At 38.5% G+C, this 23,451-nt stretch overlaps 1 protein-coding gene and 2 pseudogenes across 1 annotated transcript in view; 2 read left to right on the forward strand and 1 right to left on the reverse strand.

Annotated features, from left to right (window-relative positions):
- Positions 1-1,546: 1,546 nt before the first annotated feature.
- Positions 1,547-1,665, forward strand: LOC128487752 (uncharacterized; annotated as a pseudogene).
- Positions 1,666-1,848: 183 nt separating this feature from the next.
- On the forward strand, positions 1,849-1,967 carry LOC128487820 (uncharacterized; annotated as a pseudogene).
- A 1,982-nt stretch (positions 1,968-3,949) lies between these two features.
- The window catches only part of NBAS (NBAS subunit of NRZ tethering complex), a 253,053-nt gene continuing 233,551 nt past the window's right edge, over positions 3,950-23,451 (reverse strand). Inside the window, exons 50-52 of the mRNA XM_053461340.1 lie at positions 18,109-18,253; positions 11,669-11,797; positions 3,950-4,533 (exon numbers count right to left, since the gene is read on the reverse strand). Of these exons, the coding sequence (XP_053317315.1) occupies positions 4,258-4,533; positions 11,669-11,797; positions 18,109-18,253 (550 nt within the window). The 3' untranslated portion in view covers positions 3,950-4,257. The remainder of the gene's footprint in view (positions 4,534-11,668; positions 11,798-18,108; positions 18,254-23,451) is intronic.

Consider the following 23,451-nt stretch of genomic DNA (forward strand, 5'->3'; position numbering starts at 1 on the left):
CTGCTCAAGTTTCCTAAAACTTAGTTTGTTACAATTTTATCTTCCCCTGTGATCATAGAATTTTTGGGATGTTAAAATGTTAAAATAAGTGGTGTCTTCAATGGTAAAAGTAGCAGGAGGGCTCTTCTAATATACAGACATCCAACATTTAGTGGATTCAAAAGGGCAATTTCCTTTTCTAAATGTAAAGTGATGTAAAAAAAAAATCAAAGCTAAATTCAAAATATACAAGATGAATGGCATTTAATATCAACATTTCCTATTCGTTTATCCTGAAACCATCGCGAAAATGATTAATATTCAAAATAATATATGAGGTGTCAACATCTTCATAGACTCGCCTTGTTTATTAACCTCAACGGAAAAAACAAATGCTTCTTTCATAACCCTCTGACCAAATAGATCAAAGGCAAGCGATAAATAATGAAAAATATTCAAGAATGCCATGGAGGGATTAAAAGAATGAAAAATTGCCGCTAGTTCATTTTTGTGGCTTGTTTCTTTGGCAAGTAACACAAGAAATCAAAGAGCATATCCCAGCGGACTCAGAATACATATAATAAAAAAGTGCAAGGTTGATGCCGCTAGAAGTCCTTCCATAGTTGTATATATGTAAGTGTTGTATATACTTCTCCTCTCTCAAACCAATACCACCAATTGATATGCGTGGAGAATAATCCGCTCTGCGTTGTGTATTAATGATAAATGTAATACCCCTTGTTACCTCCTCCAAGAACTAACATATAACCGTATCCCCTTTTCCAGATAATTTATATGTCTAGTTCTACTAAGGTTTTCTACCCGATATTACAATAAAACAGCCAACCCAAGGTTCTTACCAGAGAGAGAGCTTTAATTAGAATCTGCCCAGATTAATGTTACAGCAAAGACAAAACCAGAGTTACAGTGATATACAGACGACAATCATTCATACCACTCACAAACATCCCATCTATCTAATATCTGCTGCTAAGTGTGTATGCTGTGTGGGTGATGTGCCAAGGGTGAGACTCTCCAATCCAGTCTCCAATCCAGTCTCCTTCTCTGTGTGTTTCTACAATGTCTTTTTAAGGGATTTCTCTATTGATGTGTAAATGAGGTCCCTGTCCTGTGTTCCCAAGACCCCACCGTGTGATGTTATTGACTTGCTATGTTTCCCATGCCTATCTCCAGGTGATGCATTTCCTTCCGTCTCTACATAGTATGTAGGTGTGAAATCTTCTTACAGCTGTCTTTCCTGTTACTTCCCCCCTAAGTGGCTTGCAGCTATCATACATACATATATACACACAAACTTAATCAAGCACATATTAATTACAGATATACATACTTTGTATTTACCCCAACAGTAAGTATATGTACAGTGGGAATAAAAAGGTAAGTGAACCCCTTGGAATTCCGTTTTTCTGTATTAATTGTTCATAAAATGTGATCTGCATCTAAATCACAAATATAGACAAACGCAATGTGCTTAAGTTAATAACACACAGTGATAATGTTTCATGTGTTTATTGAACACACCCATTAAATATTCACAGTGCTAGCAGTGGAAAGCCATACCACCCTGAAAACACCCAAACTCGTCTGATCTCAGAAGCTAAGCAGGTTTGGGCCTGGTTAGTACCTGGATGGGAGACCACCTGGGAATACCAGGTGTTGTAGGCTTTTTCTTTTCTCACAGCCCAGGGAGAGCTTTTCGCCATGTGTTTCTTGCTCATCATCAAAGCTTTAAGCCCTTATTTGAACCTTCTTACCTTCTCTGTCCTGTCCCAGGGCTTATAATTCTCTCTGTGTGACAAGCAGGAGCAGCAGCAACAGAAGAAGAGGAGTAAAACAAAAGGCTTTCATGGTTGCGGCCATACCACCCTGAAAGGGCCCAATCTCGTCTGATCTCAGAACCGAAGCAGGGTTGGGCCTGGTTAGTACCTGGATAGGAGACTGCCTGGCGAAACCATGTGTTGTAGGCTTTTTCTTTTCTCACAGTCCGGGGAGAGCTTTTCGCTATGTGTTTCTTGCTCATCGACAAAGCTTTAAGCCCTTATTTGAACCTTCTCACCTTCTCTGTCCTCTCCCAGGGCTTATAATTCTCTCTGTGTGACAAGCAGCAGCAACAGAAGAAGAGGAGTAAAACAAAATGGCAGCAATAACCTCAAACAAGTGCTTCCAGTAGCTGCAGGTAATATTTGCAGGAGCAATTTGAGACCATTCATCCTTTCTAGAATGTCTGGTGTGAACGTCTTTCTAGGGGCCATTTCACAGCAGGTCTGGGCTCTGACTGGGCCACTCCAAAAGGTGTTTTTTTTTTTTTTTTACTGAATCTGTTTCAGATAAATCTGTAGATCTGTCAAGCATGAGCTTTTGTATTTACCTGATCTTTGAAGGTGCTTTGAATGACCAGAAAGTAACCATGTTGCCAACAGGTAAACCCATTTATGTTATAATCAGGGTGAAGACCTGCCTCCCCGGGTCGCTTATCTCGTTGTCTGGCTGTGCTGTCTCCCTCCTACTAAATAGTTTTTGAGGCTAGCCCCATCTACACAGCCATCTACAAGAACCCTAGTTTGAAGATCCAGCAGGGTAGAACCAAGTAAAGAGATGCTCCTCAGGATCAGTAGGATGAGCAGATAAGGGATCGACATCACAGAATTTACGTATCCTGGTATTCCGAGGAAATCCGTCCCATAATTCCGTGTTTTCGGAACTAACAGTAAATGGAAGGATGCTGCAGCAGTCATTTGGTTTTCTTTATCTGAAATCTAATCCTACTTCTCGAGGTTTGCAAAACCAAGCCTAGTTTACTCTGCGCTTTCCTATATCCTGAGATTAAAATATGTGTTGTAATATGTGAACGTTATTCCTTTTTGTTATTACATTCTAAAAGCGCAAGCTGCAGTAGATTTGATTAGGTACAGAATTTTCCAAGACCACGTCGCTCCGGTACCAGCAATATCCACGTTAATCCCTGGTCATTATTTTACTCATTTTGGAAATGAATTCCTGGAGCGCTGTCCAATTCTGTGAACAGGTCAACATCCTACTGCCCTTCCCTAAAGCCCTCTTTATCCAATACAGCAGCCTTTTGCTCTCTGCAGGATCTTCTTTCCATTAATGTTTTTCTCAGACTCCACACCGTTTCTGAAGTGCCAATACTTTTTTTTTTTTTTTTACCAAATGTGATTGGTGTTAACCCTCTGCATGCCAAAGGGCAGATCACTGCATTAAATTCGCAATATATATATTTTTAAAACCTCCCGTAATGTAAGACAAATGATAGTAAAACAAATGTCGGTGCCAAAAACGCCACGTTGTTTACTTCAAAAGCTTATCAGGATGTTACATTTTATTCGTTCAACATCAAATATATGGCTTTTTCAGTTTTGCGATTTATAAGCAAACGCTAACAAGATGTTTACCATCACAAATAACGTAAAATGACAGAGGATTGCTTGAGGAGTACCTAGAAGATGTTATGTCAGTCAGGGAGTAAAACAATTCTTTTAGTTTGCATGTTCATGTTAGAATAAGTATTATAAGAACAGATCTAAGTTACGTCTGCAAGATAAACATGTCCGTCATAAAGTCATAAGTGAAAAAGACTTATTAAACAACTCACTGAATTCACTGTGCATTATATAGGGCCAGCCCCAGTGACCAGTCCCTGTATAATCCATAGTTAGACCAGTCAGGGGACTTTTCAGAAGCCTTCACACATAAAATATGCATTACGCAGGGCCAGCTCAACCCTTTTAGTATGAGAAGCTCCTTGTGGCTTGTCTTGTATTGGCTTTTGCATAAAGCAACCTCAAATTTTAGTGGAGCTTTCAAGATAAATCACTAAAGAAACACAATTTTAGGTTAAAAAAAATCTGAGCCGGTTCAAATACATATGAAAAGTTATACAAGTTAACTATTTATTGTTGCTGCACAAACTGGTTGTTATTTTCTGTATCCTAAAGCAAAACACAGAGCCGTAGAGGTGGCAATCCATGGCACGCACTCCCTGCCTTTTCTAAACTGCGAGACAAAGTCCAAACAGCCAAGCTTCATAACTTCTACATACTTTATATAACATCTCAGATGTGCCCCGTCAGTCCTGCGTTTTCATATAATTACTTAACATATCTAGGCCACCTTCACTGAGAGACACGTATACAAGTAATTAAGGGAGATTTCACAGCCGTGATGAGATGAAATAATAAATACTATCTTCTTTTTACCGGTACAGGTGTGTTAATAATTTTTAAGATACTCTCCCTTCTAAAGCCAACGTTTAAGACTACTGAAAGCGGACGTGAAGGTTCGGAGAGTAGGATGCGTTCCTCTGTAGGACATCAGGAGGGACCCGGCCTCTGCTTGGTATCCACAGTCATTAAGTTGCTTGGCTATCTCTTCGACATTCCACTTTCTGTCCTCTTGATTCGACAAAAGGTGGTTAATCAGATGAGGGTAGTAGACGGTGCAAACACACTTTACTACTAACTTGGCCTCCAACAGTAAGGAAAGGACTTCATTGTCGCAGTTTGAGTCCGTGACCTGCAAAAAAAAAAACCAAAAACTGAAAATTGTAGCATCTTATTTTTAGTTTTTACTGAGTTGTTTGAGTTAAAAGTCACAAAGCATATTACCATTAAGTGACAATTGCTATCTAGTCTATGACATCACTCCAAGCTATTCTTGTTACAAAAAGCAACATGGCAGAAAGTTATTTTCAATAATGAGAGCATTTCCTGATATCTACTCAAATATATATATATATATATAAATATATACTAATAAACACAAAATAATGTAAATTCCTGCTTTTACAGACCACACCCTCCTCAACCAAACCCGGTGTCGGTTTTCTACTACATGGTTGATGTAAGAGGTCATTTCTGATCAAGACTCCTCTGACCTGCATCATGAACCCCCATAAATTAATATACAACATAACTTCAACACAGCATCTAAAATGTATAGAACAGCTCTTTAACTCACTAAATTCTATATATTATGTCTCTGTAGATATAATAGCCTTGTCGTGTGGTAATTGTTGGCCATGCTGGGCAGTACGTTAGGCAAAAATGTGCTATGACTGGGGCTCTGCTGTATGCCCCAGCCCATGTAACCAAGAATTCATACTAACAAGACTGTGTGTAGGTAGCAGTCATCTATGCGACGGTTCGGTGGCTTTCAGGTGGGGGTGCTGCTGGATTGTGTTGTGCGAGAGAGATAGCTAGATAAAGCTGTATGTGTAGGTGTTGTGGAAACGAGAACACAAAAGAAGCAGAGGGAGTCAAAAAAAAAAAAAAGGGAGGACCAAAAGAAAGAAATACATGACTATAGAAGAGGCTGATTAAATATATATATATATATATGAGAACCATCATTATACACATTTGAAATTTATAGTGCTCCAATCGATGCTTAGATTATCTCTCTGGGGTACAATTATACGTGCAAACAATATTAGACTATTGTAGCCATAAAAAAGCTAAATGATAAGGCAAGATTATTATTTTTTAAATGTTAGAAACACAAGTTGTGTCCAATATCTAATTGGGGGTCATTTAATTTATTTTATGGATTTCGAGTTCTCTAAATGTTTTTTTTTTTGTTCATATAATTCTAAAGGGATTCTTTCCTTCATACACGCAACTTATTTAGTGACCTGTTTTATACTCTGTGATAGAGGAGAAAATAATTAGTTAAGTCATTATTCTGATGACAGAGTATATCTATGTCCCCCTGAGGTGCTTTCCGAGCCTGATTTTGTTTCACAGGATAATTTTGGGAAATAAATAACTCACACAATTATTTATTTTTTTTTTCCAAAAAAGGATTAATTCCTGAGGGTAGGCGATATTAGGTTTTAATGCATTTTGTTTGTAAATGTCTCGGATGAACAGGCCTAATAACACGGAATTCGTACCAATTGCTTTCGCAGGTTAGTGAAAAAAGAAAACAATGAGCTATTTACCTTTTTAGATAATTTGTTTAACTGTTTGAGTATGTTATCATACACCTCTTACAATCAGCAATTTAAAATGAGAAGGCTAGTGAGCCTAAATTGTTTGTAAGCTCACAAGGGCAGGGTCCTCTTCTCCACCTGTAGCAGTGTGCCTTAATGTGTACTGATTTTGTAGTTTCTACAATTTTAATGTTGTTGTAAATTTTTGTTTCCCTTTCTGTAACATCAATATGAGATCAGCTGGTGGTCCTTAAATAAAGTGTAATGCATTCTCCTCTTGATCACCAAATTGTCTTCTCAGGGTGGTAAACAAGCTCTGAGAAACCATAAATGGACATTATATAGGAAGAGTCATGGAATGGCTAAACAAGAATGATTGATGAAGTGCGACCTATGGGCTGAAACAACAAAAATATTTTTCAAATAGTTGGATTCCTACTAGGGCCTTTCTGTATATGAGAATTATCTCCCCAAAACAAAATTATTGTTGTAAATCCTAGAACTTCATTAAATTACCAATATGTAAAAAGGGAAATGTTTTCTGGTGGACAAAGTCTTAACCCCTTAAGGACAATGAGCGGTCCCAAAACCCATTGAAAACAATGCATTTTGAGCCCGTACATCTCCGGGCTTTGTCATTAAGGGGTTAAACTAGCTTCCAGGTGGGTTCCTTGAGCTGAGTTCTACTCAGCAGTGTAGTGGCATACAGTATGTCTTGTATAAATATTACCTTTAAAAGTGATGAACTTCCTTTAAACAACATGGGATTCATCTGTTATTGGTTACCAAAAGACTTAAAAAATATCACATTTGTAGAGTATCCTCGGGTATGATTTGAAAGGCCTAGGAATACCTTCAATAGTTTGTTAACAATGAAATACTTGCACCGCGTAAGGTGAGGAGATAACTTTTGCAGGGTGCCATTAGTATTTTAATGTCTGTCCAAAGTGAGGAGGGCAAACTGGGATAGGGAAGGCGTAAAGGAAATGGGAACAGGCAAAAGCAGTTCAAGGAGACACATAAGCTTTCTGGAACTCAAGAGATCTTTTCTTCAGGTGGGACAAGAGACTTAGTCTGAGATGAGAGCTGCTTGGCCCACCCTTTTACCTATTGCAAAACCTTAAATCTTACATGGTCCTTGCCTTTTACTTATGTTCCAGAGACGTTACAAATGCTGGGAGGCAATTGCACTTACACGACGGACCTCTCAATGATAAAACACTTTTCATATACTTCTTCTTCTTGTTCTAACCTATGTTCACCTTACCTTAAGACTGCAACACAATAGGAGAAGGAAAGACGAGGCTGCCGCAATAAGGGAAAGGTCCATAGAATAAGTTTTTGATTTCTTGTCTGAATACTCCCTCAAGGGTTCCATCAGGGACTATGGTGGAGAGTAGAGATGGTCTCCAATAACCTAAAAACCATCAAATCCACTCAAAAGTCTTCACTACTCTCTATTGTTTTTCCTTTTTTTCACATCCTAACCCAGCAGCCCCATATTGACCTGTATCATAAGGGTCAGGTTTCTAAGATATTATTTATATATGAAACTGAGTAATATGCATTTGGTCCATAACTCTCTTTCAGGTTGTGACACAAACAACTCTAAAACTGATGTTATTGCATTTTCACATAACATGGCTGCTATAGAGCCGACACCTTGTGAATTTTTACACCAGATAAAACTTATGGAGGACAGAGAATACAAGTAGATAAAACCAGTATAAAGTATTGGATGTCTCCATACTAACACACCCGTGAGCAGCCAGCTAGCCTTGGTACTTTATACAAAGTTCCTGGCAGGAATGCTGGGAGTATGAAGGCCGCGCTCATGAGCTTACAATCTAAAGGAATGATATGGGCAATTGCAACAAAAGAAGGGGTAAAAGAGGGAAAGTAGCTCTCTTGTAGTACTTCTTAGGGGTAAGTGGTCACAGTCTGGAACTGAATGCGTCGTATGTTACAATGACCTAATAATAGAAGATCTCCATCTCCAAGCATTGCTTTACCTAGTAATAAGTCAACAATTCCTGTTTGAATATAGCTGTAAGTAATTTCGGTACAGAGGACAGCTTTAAGTGTTGACCAGTTAGGGGATCCATGACGTAGCTATTAAAACCACTTGCATTATAAAAATTAGATTTTGCAGCTTTCCATAAGCGGCTGTAACTATCTGAAGGTGCGATTATGATCAGGGTGACAGCTGCAGAGATCCGGAGCGACTCTGAAGACAAAGTACAAAGGCTGGGGAGCACAAACCAATAAGCAAAATTAGGAGAATATGCCAACTTCGTCTCCTACGTACAACGCATGAAAACTGCATTCCGGTTCTTCCCAAACCCCCATATGCAAAAGGGAGATTTGGAAAGTTTTTTTGTTGTGGTATGAGAAAAGAAACACAATTTTCAGTATCAGCAATCACACACCCTTTAAACTATAAAGCTGTCACCGGCTCTTGACAAATGGCTAAATAATACATCGTATCAGCACGCAGCACGGCATTGTTTGCACAGTTTATGTTGAGAGCTGCGCTAGCACAATATCATTGAATCAATAGACGATGATTTCCCTCTGCCAGATGTTATTTGCTCTTCTTCTGCTTAACGTAAATAAGAACTGACTTCTTTTAATGTATCCTCAGAAGAGGTGGAAAACTGCAGAGTGGTTTTGGCTTTCTTCTGTATGAAGTTAGGTCAGGCGCTGCCTTACTCAGGCCAGCAAGCTCCCCATACTCCTGAGCACAGGGATGCGGCGCTGGCTACGGCATACTATCGAGGTCTGTGCTGGTTACGCACAATCCTCCATAGTGTTATCAGGGGGGCATGTTATCATTTTCCCTGCCATACGGCGGGAATCCTCCTCTTCACTGACAGTAGCACGCATGCGCATTTGAAGGGCAACACCTGCTCCATATTTTTAAGGGGCAAGAAATGCGAGAGCTACTTTTAGTCTGAGTGTTAATCCTTGATTTTGTCCTGGACCGGTTACCAGGTTTTTTTTATGCCTTGCCCACGAGTTTGTATTATCCTATTGTACTGCTGCCTTTTGTATCCTAAACTGTGTACCAGACTCCTGCTTGACCTTGAACGTCATTCCTTCATGCCTTATTTTTGTATCCTGACGTCTTGAGTCCTACTCCAGTATTCTGACCTTGGCTTGCCTCGGCACCGATTATGTCTGGTTCTCCTGCACTTCATCCTTGTGGTTTCCACATTAGGTGGAACCAACTCTTCATTTCGGATCCCTACCCTAATGCCTATACCTGGCGGGGCAACATACCTGGAACCCTTGGTATTAAAAAAAAAATTACATATCCTTCTATTAGAAGGCACATTATCACCATGGATGAGCCCCTTAGTAGAAGGTAAATGTGTGACGAGCTTAGAATGATATTTTTCCTGTTGGGGTCTGCTGCTTATATAATGAAAAAAGTTGGTGCAGGTGCTGAATAGGAGTTTAATGGCATTTATAAAACCTCCACTAGCATACTTTCCAGATGGAAAAGGAGATGCTGATTTTGGGAAATCGAACATGTGAGAAATAAAAGATGAGCATACTATGAGCCAGAATACTTGGTAGAAGAATGGAATCAAAGCATAGCTGGGCAAGGCTAAAAAGCAGAGTGCGTTCTCGATAGTCTATACGTCACATCACTTTTATTGATGTTTTGATGTGCAAAACATCATCCTCCGTTCAGGTAAATAAGAGGTAACGCTATGCAAGTTTATGTTGTAAATCCACAAACAGAGTGAATTCACGACAGACGCTCTGAAGTCAGGTCTTGGTCATCATAAGTAAAGCTACAGTTTCAAAGAAAGCTCAGACTACAAAGGAGCATCACAAAGCATCAAAGACCACTTCTCACAAAGCTCTGCAAAGCGAACCTTTCAAACGGAAAAAAAACAATGTGTTCCATACGGCTTTAACCATTAATGGTTTTAAGCATCTAGACAGGGCTTGTGAAAGCGCATGATAGATTTTTCCTGCCAGTTACATTACTCTCGAGTGTCCCTCTTCATAGACCCAAGAACCCTCTGTCTCTCTTTCCTAACCTGATGTCCCTCAATATCTTCGCTGTGGTGTGAGCGTATGACAATAATATCTCTAGAAATCGCAGGAGACGGGTTTACATTTAAGGGGTCCAAATTGTGGACTGGAGGCACTGCCACCCACTTACTGGAAGAGCCACCTGGCCCAGTTGGCCATGCGGGGGTCTGCACAGACCTCCATCCATCTTACAGCTCCCTGGGCCCGTCAGGGGAGGAGATCTCCCCCCATCTGGCATACGACCCCCATATTAAACCCTATACCCAGGTCTGTCATTAACCAAGTAAAAAAAAAATATATGTATATAGACGTTTTGGTTTGTATGGCGTCAATTGCTAAATATGTGGAATATTTCTAAATATTAAAACACATAATAACATGTAAAAGCTTTTAAAGGATCATATGCAGTTAAAAGCCTATAAAAGACACGTTTGCTTCATTTTCAGATATACTTCATCTCATTTAGACAGATGCAGTCTATACAGTCTCAACACGATGCTACACAAAACGATATCAAATTAGAAAGAAAGCAGAAGGAAATGTCAATACTGCCAGGAGTAATAGTTGATATTTAGACAGTGTAAGCACCTACGTGACGCTGCAGTGCAGATTACTTCTCAAGAAAAACAATATTCATTTTTAAGTAAAACCAGAGAACAAAAACACACCATTCTATTTAGAAGCTCTGTTGAACGGGGGGTTTTCAAAATCTATTCTCTTTTTAAAGTACATGGACTAGGCTGCACCCACCTGGCCCACTACGTGGGGCGTAGGTGAAGTTATTCTCTTACGATACTCACTTCCACGCACAGAAGCAAAGGCCGGTAGGAAGGGAGTGATATGCTTGAGAACAGCGCTTTAAGTACAAAGTGATTTGTGATTCATTGTTAAAGAACAGGTCAAATGAATAGAAACATCTACAACTCAGTACAGTAGCTAGCCGGTTATTATTTCCCCGAATACGATTCTCCCAAAAGAACATACATGGCTTTGAAAAGACTCGTCTAGTTCAGAGCCCGACCGATTTTGCGTACATAAAGGAACAAGCCACAAATCGCAGAAGAGGGAGTTGACGTGCTACTACTGCTGGATCAAGTGATGTCCCCTTACATTACTTATCACGTTCAGATGTTTTAGGAAATGATTGACAAATAGTGATTGACATTTAGTTTGGTTGGACCAACGCTCTATTCTACCGTGGCTTCGTATGTTCCTGCTCAGTGTCGGAATATCCATTTGGCACACTAGATATGTACGTTTTAATAGATAACCCTGCCACTGGACCACCACTGGCTGCTTCAAAGTAGAAGCTCTCTGCAGGCTACCGTAGCCAGAGGAAGGCTATCCCCGAGGTCACTAGTATGCCAACTCCTGATAGACCAGAAGAACGTTATGGACACAGCTGGTACCCATACTGGCGGAGACTGGCTCTGCACTCAACAATGGTGAGGAGCCTTATAAGAAGATGTCAACTTAATTTAATGAATTTCTTGAGAGCTAAAAAAGAACTTACTTTTTATATAAGTAAGCTTTGCTTATTACATTTCTCAATAAAAACAAAAAACCACTTTACTGGCGCTTTATACGCATCAACATATTCAACCTATATTTATATGCTGTATACTTATACTTAATTATCCAATGCAGATGAATTCTGTTAAGCCATACCTTTGTTTCCGTTGATAAAAGCTCCAATGCCCTTGAGTGAAGATCTTCATTATGACTTTCAATGAGCAGCTTCAGTGATGTCAGCGACATTGTGTGGTTTAACAGCAATGAACATATCTCCTGCATGCACTGCAATGAAACAAAAGACTTACTTAACAAAAATACCTTCTATTAATAACTTATTCTACTACTGCCTGGCAATATTTTAAACGCCCATAGAAGGACATGTTTGTTTAATCCACCGCCGCAAAACGCAATTAAATTAATGATATTAATTAGAAAAAATACTTGCAATCAGGCAAGGATACGAGAATTCCTGGTGGCCCTCGAGGAAGGGTGGTGGGCAGCCCAGGTTTATGGTGTATGGTCAGAGGTGAGGCCCTGGGGGGCAGGTTATTGAAGGTTTTTAAAGGTACAACTACAGTCTTAAGAAGAAGCTGCAGCTGCAGAGCTACACCTCTTTCCCACTGATTGGCTGCTTAAAGCTTCCAATCATTGGCAGGTAAGGGCTCCCACGGAAATCAATGGGATTGTTTTCTGCAACACAACGGTGGGTAGGTAGAAAGAGACCGCCGAGGTTTAAACCTATTGGTAGTGCCAGGTTTGGCTGAACATGTCTCCCGCATGGCAAATAGCTGGAGGGGAGGGGTAAAGGGGCAAATGCATATGGGGGGATTTGTGCATCTCCGTCGGTCAGTTCTAGTTTTATCGGACTCTTTGAATGTATGGACTGTAAGAAGTGCTGAATAAATTGCTGGCACTATTTATAACTAAAAGATAATGATAATCAGTGATTTAGCATAAAAAATCATCCACTTAAACAAATTATTATGCTTTAAAACAGTAATTAGTAATATGTTGTGACAATTCTTTAAAATTCAGAGACAAATTAAATTGGAAATGGAAAGAGTGATAATGGTTGTCACTAATTTGGTCAAATATTTCAATTTAACAGGATGGAACAAAATTAGACTTTTTTTTTTGTAGAATGGATAAAACATTTCAGCCTTAGTGGGGAAAAAACATTTGAGGCACTTCGCCGGCCAATTTGAAAATAGTTCCATATTGAAGGATCTAATTAATTCCATTTGAGTTTTCCCCATTCGCTGGCTGCATTTAAATAGGTTATTAATGAAGGGCACTTACAAGGCCAAGCAGATACGATGATAAATACAGAAACCTTTGAGCAGAGTTACCTAGGTAGAGGGTTTCCTAGGTGTGAATTTAAATTATTAAGCACGATTTAGATGAAAAGCTATATTGAAATAATAGGCTATGGCAGCAGCACTGAAGAGAAGGAACAGCACTGCACTTTTGTTCTAAGTAATTTACTCTAGGCCATTGTGTTCTGCGTTTGGCATGGACGCTCTGCATTCTGCCACCCTTATTCTAGGCCAAAGGAACGAGGGCATGGATCTAAGATTCCATTCCTGAGACAAAGAAACTGAGAAAAACGACTAGATTAAATATAACTTGGAAAGTCATCATTCTTATATTTCTGTTAAAGACACTCAACGTCTTGAAATTTGTATTTGTTTTAATTTGTTTGGCTGGAAATATAGGACAAGGTTATTTCAAAAGTTCATTATGGAAAAAAAATAATTTGATACAAACAATAAGCTTAAATATAACAGATTGTAAGTTTGAGCCGGGCCCTCCTCACCTGTTGTCTCTGTAAGTCAATTTGTTATGTTACATACTACTTGTTATGTCCTGTCCACCCATTGTACAGCGCTACGGAATTTGATGGCGCTATATAAAACAATAAATAATAATAATAACAGTATAACCATTGTTTTAATGTGCCATTAGGAAGCAGAGACTCGGTCCTGTACATGCAATACATTACCTCCACCATATGTTCTTCTTCTGAAGCCATAGCTAGGACTATTCATGCCTTCCCATGAACCCGCGGTGACTCCTATCAGAACATGTAGGAAGCTGAAACATGCTTCCTGGGTTCTACCTGCCTTGTATTTGCAGACTGAGCACTAGGCACCAGTACACAAGATTAACTACCATGCAACTCCTCAAATTATCATCAAAAACATCATGCATTATGTAAAATATGTAAAATACTGCAGCAAGATGGCAGCTTGCACATAGAGCACAGCAGGGCCGGACTGGCGGTGACACGAGGGCCCTGGCATTTTAAGGCCTGCGGCCACCTAATGACGTGAGTATCTCCGATAGCTATGCGGATTGGGTGAGTGTGTATCGCTTTGGGCCTGTGGACAGCAGATAATAAAAGATCGTTTTCGTGTTTCCTTAAGGGACATTCCATCATAGCGCTCCATTGACTTCAATGCGCGCACTTTCCTGCCACTGATTGGCTGATTCAAGTAGCCAATCAATGGCTAGAATAATGGAAGGAGGGCAGTCTACATCATTTTTTTTATTTACGCTATAAAATAAAGATATTTGTGTTCTTTACTTTTCCAATTTTGGGGCAACATGACGCATTAATAAAGATCCATTGATCCACAGAGCCTACACTAAATATGTTGGACATCTATTGAACCTACAATGCATAAAAGCCATGTGTGTGATTGTGAAATATTGGATGCGGTCGATAATCGCAGAGGCGCCCAATCTGGAGAGGTAAGGGTGTGCTATAATAAAGCTGTCTGCCTTTATGATAATGTACATTCCATATGACTTATTTAATGGTTCTTCTCAAAGACTCATTTGAACTGTAAAATAGGCTATAGATAGACTACTATAAGATCTGCAATAAATGATTTTACCCAGTGAGATGTGAAAAAAAGGGAAATGAAACACTGCAGCTATTTAATTATAGAGAAGCCTATAAAAAAAGAAATTCCGTGATATGGCAAACATGGGAAAGAATGATGGATTTTGATACATTTGATACCCTGCATGCACCGTAGCGCATGTCAGCTCCTCTCATATACACGCAAGAGGAATGAATGGGGTTCAGCTGAAGTGTTAGAGCGCATAAACTGGCATACTTAGGTATGCTGCCTGCTTCAGTGAATACATTCAGGGGAGGAGGCAAATTAGAGAAACAAGAGCTTATTATTTAAATTCCATAAAAACCAAAACACGTTCTGCAATTTGATTCCAGTAAAGTACATTAAATGGGAGTGGGGGTTGATATACCTCATTTGACCCAAACATTGCTTTTCTACCTTATGGGTTAAAGCATTTTACCAGAATCGCTCATTTACTAGACTACCTGATGGACCTTGCACGAAAATTGTATATTGTAAATACACCACTAGATTTGCTTTGTGGTATAGTCACACACTGTATGGATCATTAAATAAACACACATTTCCATACCATAACCATTGCTCATATTAAAACAAATGGTGGACACAACCATGTTCTGGCTAAATGGGATACGAGTTATCCTGTAATATACGTTAACTTCTTCGAGTCTGCGGAATGTACTAAATGCATTTTAGTTTCCTTTATTGATTGTACACATTTTATCTAGAAGTATAATCAGACAGTGCTTATATCTAGTAACCTTCAACGGCAGTGACAAAATGGTGACTGGTGCCATCATTTAAGTCTAGAACATCATTCTGCATTTACCTTTGTTTTGCGAGTTACTTTTTTTTAATGTGACACTTTGAAGGTAGCAGAAGGAGGGAGGTGGTTCTACCGCTTTACAGATCCCGGACCCCACCTAGGGTATTGTGTGCTGTTCTGGAGACCCCCTATCTCCAGAAGGATATTGACATTCTGGAGACAGTTGAGGAGAGCTGATACAATAGTGACTGGTTTAGAGGATAAAACTTATCAGGAGAGACGAAGGGATCTCAATATGTATAGAGAAGGAAGAGGGGAGATGTGATAGAAACATTTAAATACTCAAAGCGATTTAATAAAGTATACGAGGGAAGTTTTATTTCAAAGGAGGAGAAATGTCAATCAGAGGCTTAGAAGTTTTACGTTGCCAATGGGTCGGCAGATAATTGGAACAGCCTCCCATCAGAAGCAGCAGAGGCTAAACCAGTCAGAGAATTTAAACACGCAAGATCCGGAATCTAAGACGAGACCATGGTTTGAGTCTCTCTCTCTCTCTATATATATATATATATATATATATATCAGGAAACATGGGCAGACTAGACGGGCCGAATGGTTCTTATCCACCGTCAAATTCTATGATTTTTCAAGGTGAAGAGGACAAGATTCATTTCCGGGCTCCAATGAGATCTTCGGAAAAACAAAAAAAAGCATCTTCGTTGAAACCACTGCCGGTGATAAGGTTATTATGCTCGATGAAGAATAAAAAAAAGAGAGATTTGCGATACATAAAAGATTTCGGTCGCTAGACAAACATGAGCTCGGGCCGCGCTTTGTTTAGGAAGTTAAGCAGTGTCAAAAGTCCGCAGCTGTCAGCTCTGACCGTTTGTGTGACGGATATCAGTGCCATAACGAGGAGGAGATGGAAAAAAGGGGGCTTTAAATGGATTTCCTACTGCCTGTCACATTTAACGCCGGCAGAAATCCAGTATCCTGCACAAAGATTTTCATCCACAGTATATTACGTCGGCGCATCCAAATTGCCTCGTGTCGGATGCATGCAAAGTTATCTCCGACATGAAATTCGCGGCTCCCAGAAAGAAAGAAAGAAAAAAAAAAAAAAGAATCCAGCCCATTGCCATGGATACGATGTTATGTGAGGAGTAATAAATTCGGAGAGCGCAGGAAGCCTGTACCAAAAGAGCAATTCGGAAGTAACATTTGATACAGTGTGGAGTGTGAAAAGCCATCAAAATCATAAATGAAAAAGAGGTGCTATAAAAAGCAGCAAATAGCAGTAAAAAGGCTTTCAAGAGATGCAGATAGACAACTCTCTCAGCCCGGGTTGATTTGATTTGTAGGTGTACATGTCAAAACATAAATAATATACATCATTTTTTTTAATGCTAGGCGGCCGAGCAAACGCTTTCCGAACTTAAGCACAACAGCAGCTTAAAAAACAAAGTTCTCTCGCGTCCAAAGGGAAACTTAACAAAGATGTTCATCATGGTTGGTTGGGTGCTCGGACGTGTGATGTTTTGTTCGATAAAAGAAAAACAATGGAAGAAAGCATTTAGCGGCTTCAAGACAACATTAGGAAAAAAGACCAATCGAGTACCAAAACAGAGACGGAGAACTTCATAACAGGTTTAATTTAACCCCTAACAAGGTGATGATGTGAGCTCTCCGGGCCTGTCCGTGATGTCCTGTCATGGAATTTTGGAAATTTGAAATGTTGTAAGAATCACATCCTCAAGTTTGCCATTTTAATAATAAATACTTAAAGAAATATCAGGTTCCTGCTGAAGTCAAAAGCTTCCCCCTTTTTGATATCTGAGATATTGGCATCTTAAGGGAGATTTATGTTGCGCAACATATTAACCTTATACAAATTAATAAATGTATTTAAGTGAAAAAAAAAATGGGGGAAGCTTACCCTACAGGGAATATTCTGTTTCCATAAATGCTCCATCCTCTTTAGACATTGTTACCGTCTCATCTAGTTTGCCCATTTTCCCCGTTTTAAACCCTATTCGCTCCTTGGACGTAAAACCTCTGACTCGAATTCCAGACTATGATCTTTTGTTCTAACATTTTTTGAAAATTATTTTGAAATAAACCCCCCTTTAGGGGAACTTTAGGATAGGTACCAGCCTTTGATTTCCTCAGCTTGGGATCAGTGAGATTCCCTTGAGCCGCTGCATCTCCGCTCATTTTGAAGAGGATCTAATTTTACATACCTGCTCTATGGTATAGATTTGGTTGCACCTCTGTCAAGGAGGATAGCCTCTGCCTGCTGTGAGATTACAGGATTTATTGATTGATTCTTCTGCATACAACTAAAAGGTAATTTTTATGCTTGAAACTAGCATCTTCATCTTATTATGGTTATTTCCTCAGTACAATAAAGCGACAGTCATACCAGACTTACAATACCCTTATGGATGGCTTAATGCTGTTTTTACTAGAACTGGTTAAAATTTGACAATCCACATGTTGTAGAATGAGGAATGCCATACATCACACAGAACTATAGGCCACAGCAGATGGAATATCACATGTTAGACATCACTGCCTAATAATATTTCTTGTGTTAAAAGTTAAATTGTATGTTAAGAGGATGACATCATCCTGCTCTGCCTATGTGTACAGGAAGAATGGAACCAAAAACGGTTTATGGTAATTTATCATACAATGTATTCGCTGGTCATAAAACAGCAGGTATCAAAAAGTCACGTATCGGCATAAGCCTTGTGCCGTAATATTCATGTTTTAGACACCTCCATTTTGGCATAAGCATATTTTATTCTGTTTGAGGACATCAGCTAAATGAAACAAGGTATTCATATTGAAATATGGTAATTGATATAATTAACAGAAACAAGAAGAATCTTCATTTTGGAATATAAAATAAAATCTACTTGAAAAGCACACCTTACCTGTACGGACAGCGCATGTTTGGAGCTGTAAAGGTTGCGGCACATTTTGAGAATTTCAGCAGCGGTCTCTTCCTTCTGTTCTTTTTCACAACCGGATAAAATCGCTTTTACGAGTTTTACCCACGGGTTGTCTTCGGAGCTCACACTGAAATTGGAGAGAACGATATCTTGTTTTAGCAGGACGTTAGGACTGTATTACATCAACTTGGAAGACAAGGGACTGCAGCCGATGCATCTTTTACAGAGAGCCGGGACAGCTTAAATCTACATAATTCACAATTTAGATAGATTACCTGTTCATCAACTGATCACTGGAGGCTCATTGACATGGCCACAGAGTAACACTCACATGTACGCTTACTGCAAACAATCCTCTTACACAAATTCAAATGATTCCTTTCCCTGAGATAAAAGCCCAGAATAAATTAGCATTTTTTGTTATTTATATTTTAAGACTCTAACTAAATATCAGACGTTTTGGAATCAGTCGCTTGAGTGTTTGCACTGACTGAAGGGAGACAGATTTAGATAGTCTTATAAAACAAAACACTTGGTCAATTTCCTTGTTATTATGACCGTTCTTTTATATCAGTTACAGAGGTCAGGGATAATCCCAAATCCGGCCACAAATGGCTATTCGCTTACATGTCAAAAGAACAACTGCTGATTAAACGTATTTTCCTGCCTGTAATATCTATACTCAGGCAGATCAGATGTCACCTTTTTTTAGCGTCATTTACCAAATATATATGCATTCCTCAGGCCGCATTATAATCAAAGCTGCAATGCAAACTGCTCATTTTAAAGAGTCACTGTAAATAATTTGGTTGCTTGTTCATATCACACGCAGGATATCAGGTCGGGATGATAAGCAAGGGTTTTCATTCTTGTTGTGTATCTAACAGCGATAAAAAAAAGAATACGGGGGGGCCAAAGAAATGTGAGAACCACCAGCTAGGGTTACAATAGTGCACAATACCTACTAAAAACAAACATATAAAAAGATAACACGATGCAGTGAAAACACCCAATAGTATGAAAATGAAAATACGCTTACAGGAAAAAACTTGCAATTCCTGGATATAAATATGTCCAACGGTGATACAAATACCTACCAGAGGAGTTCCAGGGAGCAAAATAAAAAACCTCTAAAATAAGCAACTGTAGTACAACTGTAGTACACAACTACAGTCAATAATAAATAAAATAATCAATAAGGATAAACTCATAAAGAGAGCTCCAATACAATGCAAAGCTACGTATATCGACCACAAGAGGACTTCTCTGTCCTGAAGAATCAATCGGGAAGAGTGCACTCACCATGACCTCTCAGATGAATGAATCAGGTTGTCTGGTCACACTCACTCCAACCTATGTATGACTCGGTTGCCCCATTGTCACAGCCACATGACTTCGCGGCTACTATAAAAAGAGCAGGAGAATGGGAGCCCCGGGGGAACTTTGCAGGTAAAGCTACAGATTTCTGTGACTGGGGTATTCCTGGTATGATTGGTCTGCAGATTCCTCACTTTTTTTTGTTCCTTCTGGCTTGTTACATTAGCTTTTTCTTTTGTACAGAAACAGGGGACTCAATCATCTGTTCATACTGCTGTAGTTGAAAATATTTGCCCTATACACTGACATTCTGAGATCAATATTTCTTCATTGTTTTCAAGATGAAAAGGACAAGATACAAAAAAGAAGTTGTCAAAAAAAGAAAATATTTTCTAGCAAAAGAACTTTTGGATTTTGCCCAGAACTAGATAATATTTATTTGAAGATTATGGATATACACCCATACATACAGTGTGTGTGTGTATATACACACACACACACATACAATATATATATTTAGATAACATGGAAGCTGATTAAGTGCATATGTTATACATACAGATATAGCCCTGTCCAGTTTTTATTTCTATTTTAAAGAACCGTATTAATGCCTGACTCACTGTAGAGCCTGGCTCAGTCCATTCCAGCTCCAAGGTACATGACCCTAGCGACATTTAAACAAGTGAAACTGTCTATGTTCCTCAACCTGACACATTTCTAGTGAAAACCACCCCCCTCAAAGATGGTAAAATAATCAAAATAACATATTTAATGGCTAACATCTTAGAAATTAAGATCCGGATCCACTCTAATAGACACTTATTTTGTTGCCAATGTACATGCAAGCATAACCAATAGAGGTATCTACTAGTAAGGCAATGAACTAAAACTACTTCACAAGACTCTACTAAACCTATAATTTATAAACTAGCCTGAGAAGGGAATGATAATAAGACATGTTTCTATTCTAGATCTCTAGTTTTAATGGTATCTCTACTTTAAAAGCCCCATAACTAGCCTCCATAAGAGTCTCGAGCATGAAACCTAGATACTCGCGAAAAGGAGGATTCATTTTCAATCCTAATAATTAACACAATTACAGTCTCTTTGGAAAGCTCCAAGGGGCCAGTTCAGACACTACCCATAGCATATTTGCTTCTCACATTCATCCCATAACCCAGTTTCTTCCTTCCAGCAGAAGCAATGGGCACAACAAGTTGCCATTTCTATATGTTCCTAAATAGAAAATCGATACAGGTAACGAAGAATTTCAACATATTTAGCAGAAAATGTATGTTCTGGAGGGGAGTATTTACCTAGAAAAAAGACCAATGCTTCCCATCTCATGGTATGTTATTGAAAACAAACAATTGTGTACCGATACATTCTAATTCTTTCCACCAAACATCCCCTGAGACCGTGGGTCTTCCTAAAGTGTATTCCCTGTTCTTGTGGATTTTGACAAGTGCATAGAATAGCTCTAAATAATTGTCATTAAGATAATTTAACCCCTTAAGGACAATGAGCGGTCCCTAAACAGATTGAAAACAATGCATTTTGAGCCCGTACATGTCATTAAGGGTTAATTACGTTTATAAAATGAAATTGTGAACCCTTGTTTCCCTCAACATAGTGGCCAGTTCCTTTAAATACACGTATGGGATCTGGTGGCATAAGGTGAGCCCTTCTGGACCTCCTCGAATCTTAAAAGAAATACCTAACATATGTAATGTTTCCCACCCATGATTTGATCCTTCGCCACCTGTCTGAAGGTTTTATGGTAAATGGGCTTTGGAGAAACTGTCCAGCGAGAGCTCAATCTTTTGTTCTATGTAACGTTACATTTGTGTTAGCAGATTATCATCATTCAATAGATCAATTTCTTCGAACCACCAAGTCCCCAAAGAGATCAATATTATAGCAGCGTGAAAAGCAGCTCAGACGCTTGCCTGATGTCAAGGGTTGAGTGACTGATCTTGGGACTGTATATTTCAGGCATCTGTGTGTCCATATCCACGGCATAGGGCCATGCTCTCTATGCATTCACCATCATGCCTCGAGGTTCTGAACCCAGCAGCACAATGAAATAGGCTTTAGTGCCGGGGCTATTATATAGTATCCACGGTACAGAAACACTTTTTATTATTTCCTTAAATAATAATAATTACAAATAATGAATTACCATTTGTTAATTTTTAAAAAAATAGTTTTTTTAAATTCAGGAATAGTTTTGTAAATGCATGATAAAAAATATTTTGACTTCTTCTATGGAAGAAAGGGTTTCAAATATGATTGCGTATTCAGTGAAATAAGCACGGTAACTTAAAAATACAAAAATATAACACGCATAATAAACTAATAATAATAATCATTATAATAATAAGGGTGATGTTTATAAAACTTTCATAATACAACATTTTAAACTCTGGATGAAAATAAAACTGCATGATGCAAGTGTAAAGATAAAAAAAAACTAATGTAATAATTTACTAATCTTACTTTTAATGAAAATCTATGTAGATCTAATATATCTGAAAATAAACTAAAAATTAGTCTAAAATATTTTGGTGTAAAAAAAAAAAAAAAAAAAAAAAAAAATTAGGACACAGACGTACTGGAAACTAAATTCCTAGCCATAAAAAGTAAAAATACAATAAGCATGGCTATCTCTCTGGTGAACGACTTGTAAGTTGTGATGAAACACAATGTTCTTTTTTATTTTATTTATAGCACAAAGAAAATGCAAAATGTAGCGGTTTCACCGGCGACACTGCCTCCTTAAAGAATTAAAGACCGTTTAAAAGCAAAATAGGATGCACGCCGGCATTGTTCTGGTTGTTTAAAAAAAATACAAAAAAAAAATCAAGAGTAAATGGATTTTTACAAATTTTCCTCAAATTACACTGGCTGACAAAAGATTGAACCCGATCGACCAATGGAAAATAATTAAGACAATTACATCGCGCCAGACCGTAAATGAATAGTTGGTTTAGTAAAAATCATGAGGGATAGAACAGATGCAAACGACTAAGGAATAAAAAGGAGATATGACAAGGTGGATGTGAGGGTCGGTGACCTGGAAAGAAGCAGGTGTGAGGTCATAAATTACTTTAGTAACAGTCTGCAAGTAGAAGGCTAGGGTGTAAAAAAATAATAAAACAATATTCTTTGGAAGAACAAGCGATCTATAATTAAAATGATTAAGTATTTGTTCTAAAAGAATTCTTTTCTCCTTAAATAAAAGAAAATGTAATCTTATATTGACACATTTTTCTGACGGTTTTTTCTACAGGCGTTTAGGTCATAAACTCATTTAAAGAGAGGAAAGACCATAGAGTTGAACATTCGGCAATAAATGTAATCGCCATCTCTCCATGACACAGGAAGGCACGCGGAACACTGTTTACTCCCAAACACTGTAATTAAGAACTGTCAGAAAGAGGCAAAGCCAGAAAAAAATGATGCCGTATTATGAAAAAATATTAAATGCTATAAATTGAAAAGGGGACAAAAAAAGATACAAGCCACCTGAGAAATGTTAAATATAAATTTGAATTACGTTGGGAGAACTTCACAAATCCAAACGGAATAACTTTAATGGAAATGCTGAAAAAAATATATTTTTTAAATTAAAAATTAAAGTAAAGATTTGTTTATAATATAGAATGTGATAGGATCAGCTGGCTTCTAAAGGAACAACCACTAAAAAAAGTCTCCCATCATAAGTGGTAGAGGCTAATACGGTGAAGGAGTTGACGCAATAGGCATTAAGCTACCCTAAATCTAAGGCAAGACACGGGACTGATTAAGGTCTGAGTCTAAACCTCAGGAATAACGGTCAGACTAGACTGGTTCTTATCCGCTGACAAAGTCTACATTTCTATGTCAAAATATATCAATAAGGGTAAGGAAGAGCACTGCATTTTCAGAAACATACATTTCTAAAACCCATTCTCCTTAATAATTATACACAATCCAAACACACGGATACAAAAGACATCAGAATGT

This window comes from Spea bombifrons, chromosome 3, assembly GCF_027358695.1.
Source record: "Spea bombifrons isolate aSpeBom1 chromosome 3, aSpeBom1.2.pri, whole genome shotgun sequence".
NCBI classification, from domain to species: domain Eukaryota; kingdom Metazoa; phylum Chordata; class Amphibia; order Anura; family Pelobatidae; genus Spea; species Spea bombifrons.